The 7,500-nt window shown below is 38.9% G+C and overlaps 1 protein-coding gene across 1 annotated transcript in view; it reads left to right on the forward strand.

Annotated features, from left to right (window-relative positions):
* The window catches only part of LOC144961637 (putative methyltransferase-like protein 24), a 20,720-nt gene that overhangs the window by 2,529 nt on the left and 10,691 nt on the right, over window positions 1–7,500 (forward strand). Inside the window, exons 2-3 of the mRNA XM_078894776.1 lie at window positions 2,997–3,128; window positions 7,050–7,121. Of these exons, the coding sequence (XP_078750902.1) occupies window positions 2,997–3,128; window positions 7,050–7,121 (204 nt within the window). The remainder of the gene's footprint in view (window positions 1–2,996; window positions 3,129–7,049; window positions 7,122–7,500) is intronic.

Consider the following 7,500-nt stretch of genomic DNA (forward strand, 5'->3'; position numbering starts at 1 on the left):
GCTGTTTCTTTACTTCGTTGGCCACTGTAGTGTATCTGGTTGCTGCCATTTGCTTTTGGAATCTAGTTTTCGCATTGTTCATTGCACGTTTCTCCCTTCTCCTTTCTTCTATTTTCTGCCACGTCTCCTCTCTGATACATGGTTTCTTTTTGGGTTGTGGTCTTCCAAGCACTTCTTGACATGTCCCTGTGATAACCTCTTTCAGAGTTGTCCATGCTGTCTCTGTTTCTTCGGGCTCGTGTGTTTGAAGCACTTCAAAGCGGTTTTGGAGTGAAATCTTAAATGTTTCTTAAGTGTCTGGTTGTTTCAGCTTGCTGATATCATATTTTACTCTAGGGTTTCGAAATTTATTTCTTGCTGATAGTCGCACCATGATCTTTGCAACAACAAGGTGATGGTCTGAATCAATGTCTGCGCCTCGTCTAGCTCGTACATCTAGTAATGAGCTTCTGCATCGTTGTCTCACCATGACATGATCTATTTGATTTTCTGTCTGATGATCTTGAGACACCCATATAGCTTTATGACAACACTTGTGTGGGAAAAGTGTGCCACCAATCACGAGGTTGTTTGTAGTACAGAAGTCGGCCAAAAGTTCTCCATTCTCATTCATCTGGCCGTTGCAATGCTTTTCCATTTCATTTTCTCTTACTACATTTGTGTCTCTAACCTTTGCATTCATATCTCCCATGAGTATTAGCATATCTCTGTTTGGGATCTTATCTACCACTGCCTGTAGGTGTACATAAAAATTGTCTTTAATTTCTTCCTCTGTTGTGTTTGTGGGGGCATAACACATGACTAGGGACACCTTCTGGAAGCGAGAAGAGAAGCAGTAATGATTCGATAAGACACAGGTTCCCATTCCAAGAGGCTTTTAGCAGCTGCTTTGGATTAAAGGAGGCCCATTCCTGCTTCATGGTGATCACCTATGTCTTTTCCAGAATATATCAATGTTTCTCCTGTTTGTAATTTTGTCTCTCCTTGGCCGTTCCAACGGACTTCACACTTGCCCATAAGCGTGAGACTGTATCTGTTCATCTCTGCCACTGCTTGAGCACATCTACCAGATTCCCAGAGCGTTCTCATATTCCACGTTGCTAATAGGATAGGTGTTTTCTGTGATAACAATCTTGGAGGCTTTATCAAGGGTGTTCTTGGGCTAAAAGGAGTCGTCAGCTCTGCAGCTCCGTGGTGGGTTTGGCCATAGCGCGTCATCATTCTCCTGGTTGGGGCCCCTGGTCTCGCAAGAACTGAATTTATGGTTTTATTGCTGTTGTAGGTTTCAGTAACTTGTCTTTTTTTAATTGGACGGGTAGTTGGCTCATCGCATAACCCCTTGCCTTGGAGGACCAGGATTAATTTTGGAGATTCACTCCTAGATTGGTTACTCTCCCGAGTTAGTGAGCCCAGTCTGCCCATGGTTTTCTGTTGGGGTTCCCTTCTCTTAGACGAATGTCTTCCGTGACTAATGAGCTCCATTTGCCCAGAGATGTCAAAAATTGATTGTATTTAAAATTAAAATGTACAGAAGCTACTTTTAATGGCAAATATTAGACTTATTTTGTTTATTAAAAATATAACTTGTAAAGAGAACAATTAACAGCTCATACAAAGAATAACATTATTTCAAAATTACAAATAAATCTCCTCAAGGTTCATGGAGTCATCGCCCGTTGAATTAAGATACTAAAATATTGTCAATATGTTGTTTAAGAACCAGACTTCTGTCGTTTACAGACATTTTGATATTATTGGTTGGTCACAATGATTCAAAAAGAAATATTGTACAGGTAGGGAAAGATATGGCCAATATTTCAAACCTCGTAAAAAAGGTGCTTTTCTCATGTTATTTCAAAAAGAATAATATTTTTATACATCTAAAATCAAATCAAGGACAATGACGCGTACAAATCAAAGGAAATATTAAAAAAGTGTACATGTGATTTGTTGAAAGATTTTATGTTCTTAAAGATGTTTTAAAATTATTGAATGCTGTTGACCTTATTTATATATTTGAACTTTAGTGACCTCTCGGTGACCTTCAAGTGGTCGAAGTGGAATTTCAATCGACCAATTTTTTTTCCAAAGATATCAATCCTACTAACTATGAAGAAATATATACTTACTAAAATCTCACATAAATGATCATTTATGCTATAAAACAACTTTGTACTACCAAATTCCTTTCGTTGTAATTACCGTTTTGAGAAGGTTAGCCACAAATGACGAGAACTATGAAATTTTATTTCTACATTATTTTTTGTCTTTTCCAGAAACTATTGTTTCCAATAAAACACATTTAAATGCAATTCGAGTCTCATAATGATGCATGCTTTTTTAAACATCCAAATCACTACATCGGGAAAAAATCTTTTTGAGGCGGTGAGACAAATATATCGATATATTACGATGACCCACGACTTGTCAAATGAGTCTTAATATTGAAATCTCAAATGGAAAAATCGTGTTTTCTCTTCACATTTATCGGAGTACTATAAGTAAACGGAAATCTATTGAAATCTCAACTGGAATAATCCTGGTTTTATCTTTTAACATTAATCAGAGTATAATAAGTAAATGCAGATCTATTGAACTCTCAAATGAAAGAATTAGGTTATCTTTTAACATTTATCAGAGTATAATAAGTAAATGGAGATCATTTAAAATCTCAAATGGAAAAATCATGTTTTCTCTTAACATTTATCAGGTTCTTATGAGTAAATCTGTAAATGAGGTAAATGAGTCTGTACCAAGGGTCGTTTTCATAAGATCGCCATAAAAACATCCCAATACTAAGATATTGAATAAAGTAAGGAAGATATTCTTTTTTATCAGTTTGGGTTGAATAATGAAAAATAAACCAAAAACTGACGTGTTATCAGGTACTTATTCACACCTGAGCCGAGTGATATATGATGTTGAAATATGCCAATGGATGCATACAGCCAAATAATGAATAAACATAAAATTTGGCCATTTTTTTCTCACTCTAGATACATACACAGTACACAGGCGTTGTGTGACCGGCGTGTCCGCATGGGTCGAGTCGGAGACGGTGGCTGGGATATTTGTGATGACTCGAGGTTCAAGCCCGATCCAAAAAATTGTCTTGTCTACTCATTTGGGTAAGAATGAGAATAAATTAAGTTTCTAGTGTTATATATCGTCTATATAGCTTGCCATTTTTATGACAAAACAACAATGTGTTTCATGTCGATGATCATTTCTTGATTTCTCATTTTGGATTTTTAAAATATGAGCATTTATATCGTGCAATACCCACCAAAATAGATTGCTGATAGCTCAATTGGTCCCAGGTTCATTCCCCATTGGTTTCCGTTTCCCTTAGTCCCACTGCTGCCCATTTCCCATAACTTTGGACGATGTTAGTAGGCTACGGAAGAAAAAAGTTCTCTTCTGGCTTCACTCCCCACAGGTGTCCACCTCCCATATTCCCGGCTTAACTCTCCACTGCTTAACTATCTAACTGGTGTCATCCTCTCGTAGTCCCAGGTTCAAACCCATTAACGCCCACCTCCTATAGTCTTCATTATCCTCTGGTATCCGCCTTCCATAGTCTGGCCAGGTATCAATCTTCCATGGTCCCAGGTTCATTTTCCTTTGCTATCCTCTTCCCATAGTCCCAGGTTCATTATCCACTGGTGTACACTTCCCCGAGTCCCTGGGTTATTCCCCACTGCTGCCCACTTCCCATAACTTTTTCGGGTTTCGTCGGTTTTCCTAAAAAAGAAACACCCGAAACGGTAAATAAACATGTTTTAAAATCAGAAACGGTGCTGAAATTACCTAAAATTTCGCAAAACCCTTAAAATATAAACAACATCTACCCCCCCCCCTTCTTCTAACACTCTTTTGTCGTTTGCCAGCATATAACCCTCCCATTTACCTCCCATAGGAAAATCGTCACACTTGTTACGATGCAGCCAACAATTTTCTTATTCTGATTTCATTTTGTTATAGTTATAGCGATAAAGACTCGACACTCTGTTGCAGAGCTAATTTTTCTGAAGACAATATAGAATATACTCGTTACTTATCTGTTTGAAACATCTACTTTTGCGTTGGGTGAGTCTGAGGTTTCGGGTAAATTCCTGAAAATAGCTGGTAAGGAGAGAATTAAAACGTGATTTATTGTTCTTACTAATTATTTTCTTAATGGCGGAAGGAGAGGTTTGAGCCCAAAAGCACTGCGATTGGTATTTTAATCCTTTTGGAACCTGTTTTATTAATTGTTGTATGTTACTTTATTAATAAAGAAGGACAGTGCAGAACTAAGTCCGTTATTAGACCATTGGACTTGTAGTAGTAGTAGCCTCCAAATTCATTTCATGAACCCAGCTTCAAAAGTCTTCCTCCACCCTAAGAATGGTTTTATAGCCACCTTCAAGTTTAGTTACTGGACAGTGGAGGACGATGTGATCGCTGGTCTCTGGAGCTGCTTGACAATTCCGGCAGGCATCACTGCTGCCATGCTTCAATCTGCACATATTTAGATGCAGTTTTGCCATGTCGTGTTAAGAGGCTATTTGAGGAAACCCATTATTTCCTGTCATTGCAAAACGCAGGCATTCCTTAGGTGGGATCTTTTATGACGTTTCCTCCTATTGGTGTTTCCCTATTCCACATTTCTCTCTAGTTCTCTTCCACGCTGAAGTCTATCATATTTGTTATGTGGAATGGTCTTCTTAATTTGAGCCCTTGTTGTTGAAAGTGCTCCCTTTATGATTATTCTTATAGGGGTGTTATCTTTAGCTTCATCAATTCTTGCATGCATCCTTTGATTAGAGTCTTGTCGTCTAAGACTTGGTTGATCAATGCCGCTAAGTGTTGGGAACCACTGAGTTGGAGTTGACTTGAGACACCCTGTTATTATTAACATCGAGTCTCTTAATCGGATGTCAATGCGGTTTACATGTGGACTCCTCGTCCATACAGAAACACAGTACTCCCCAACACTGTAGAACAGTGCCAAAGCAGACGTTCTCACTACCTGTGGTCCACATGTGATAATTGCGAGTTTTCCCACCAGGCTGTTTCTTTTTGCGATTTTATTTGCAGTTCCCTCAATGTGTTGGCGATAATTTAGCTGTCTGTCCAATGTGATGCCGAGGTGTTTAGTGTTTGGGGCTGGGGGTAATATTGAGTTACGACTGTGTTCTTTAATTCTTATGTTGCCTCTGGACTGTTCAAGTGGAAGTTTGTGGATACTGATTTGGTGATGTTCTTATTTTTAGGTACCACTTATCAAAGTATTGTTTCAGGTGCCTTTGCTCAGAACTCTTCAATCTCTTTCCAGTTTTTCCATTAATAAGCTAAGGCCCAGTCGTCAGCATATCCAAATTTGAGTGCTTCGCAGTTTAGCATGTCGGAGATATAAATATTGAAGAAAATTGGTGCTAAAACTAAACGTTGTGGTACCCCATTTTTTTTCGTGTTTTGCTTTTGTTTCTACCAATATGACATGAAATGTCTTGTGCCAGTCATGGTAGACAGCCGTTTAAGCGTCTTTCTACAAGGAATAATTTTTGAAAGCTTTATTATCAGTCCGCCTGTCCAAACAGTGTCGTAAGCTGCAGATAAGTGTATTAAGGACTGTACAAGTGTTATTTTTGTTTTCAAAGCCTGCTTCAATGTATGAGGTCAGTTCAAGGATCTGTTGACTTGTGCTTCGTTGTGGTCTAAAGCCGCTTGTTCTGGTGGTATACAGGAAATTATGGTGATTCGCTCTAGTACGACTCTTTCCAGGAACTTGTATAAGCAACAAAGTAGAGATATTGGTCTGTAGCTGGATGGTTTAGTCATTGGTTTGCCTGGTTTTAATGGCGATTACCGGGCATGTTTCCAAATTTGGGTATGTGCATGACGGCTGGAGTTACTGAGGTTAACGTTTTCAACAGTTTCTACCCATCTCTCTTTCGGCTTTCATGTAATGTGTTTAGTAAGTATTCTGCTACCTGTTCATCATGTGTCTCCTCATATTTTTTCAGAATTCTTTGCTTCGCTCATTCCATCATGAGATGTGTTGTTCTCTAAAACCCCTGGGTATTTTCTTCTTTGCAGAGGTTAGGACAAGTTTGTTAAATCTCCCTATATTCTTTTGGGGGGATCCTTTGGCAGGTTTTGTCTATTTCATCAGCGAAAGCTTTCCAGTTTGCTGTTCTGAAATTTCACATTGGTTTGATTGGAAATTGGATTCCAGTTCTAACAAGGACTGAACGATGTTGACTGGGAGGAAAATCTCCCAGGCTTTCTCTTGTTGACTTCAGCGAATTTCCCTTTGGGTCCTTTGTTACAATCACCAGGTCCCGGGTATAGGTATAGTCTTTGCATCAATGGGCCGATCTTAGAGTTCCATTGTCTTTGGGGTTGTAAAAGTGTGTTAGATCATTAAGATTTGCACATTTTGAGATCTCATGAAGTCAACCATGATTATGGATAGGTGATTTACTTGGTTTTTAGTGTAAGAGACCCAGGTAAGATTTGGTAGTTTGTATACATTAGTAATTTCAGTATCACCAAATTTGATAGTGATGCTTTGTGTGCCATTGATTTCTGTGCTGCCTCCAGGTCAGTGACTTGGTATGCTGCTCTGGCATAAGTGATTATGCCATATTGTACACTAGCATTAAAATATTTCCCTAAATATAGAAGGAATATCAATGGCTAAGTGTGAGTACCTATCACATGTACTCAGAAAATATGATGTTGACATTGTTATCCTCCTCCAGAAAAACAATCTCAATGACACTGCACCTCCCTAAAGATATAACATTCAGGGGTACCATGTAATAAACAAACACCATTACACTAAAGTAATATCATGATCTTTGACGCAATATCATAAACATAACCTGACGTCGGATCAGAAGGTGATGCCTTCGAGTCCCGCTCTGAGCGGCGCAAAGTTGAGTCCTTGGAAAAGGCCCTTTACTCACAGTCTGTCACCTCAAGCAGCTGGACTATCGGAATGAGAGAAAACATGTTAGACAACCAGCCTTACATTTTGTCATATTTTTCCAATTTAGTATATCAGACGACACAAGCTTTGACGATTCCATTCAAAACTACGGCTGTGAGGTCCATTCCTATGATCCAAGGTGTGTATGTTTAGATATGCTACTTTTAGATCCTAGATGCGGTCGTGTTGTCTTGTGGTACGACACTTACCTCCGGATCGGCAGGTCTATTTTCTAGTCCCGCTCTGAACTGAGCATATTCAAACCCTTGGAAAAAGCTATTTGCTCAGATTGTCCCACCATACTCAGCTGTAAAATGAGTGCCTGGTCGTTAACAGCGTTGTCTCAATTGGAATAAAAATTGTAATATCGCCCGACAGGCGTCACGTCTCGTCCTACATGTTAAGCTTAAAAATGCAATTTGAAGCTTGTTCACTCCGATAGACTACCATTGGGCGATAGGTCACATTTGGAATTTATACCTTTAAAATTATCGGATCGTGCATTTTATTTTGCGCAC

The sequence above is a fragment of the Berghia stephanieae genome, chromosome 1 (genome assembly GCF_034508935.2).
Source record: "Berghia stephanieae isolate SIO BIC M18660-M18661 chromosome 1, UCSD_Bste_1.3, whole genome shotgun sequence".
In the NCBI taxonomy this organism is placed as follows: Eukaryota; Metazoa; Mollusca; class Gastropoda; order Nudibranchia; family Aeolidiidae; genus Berghia; species Berghia stephanieae.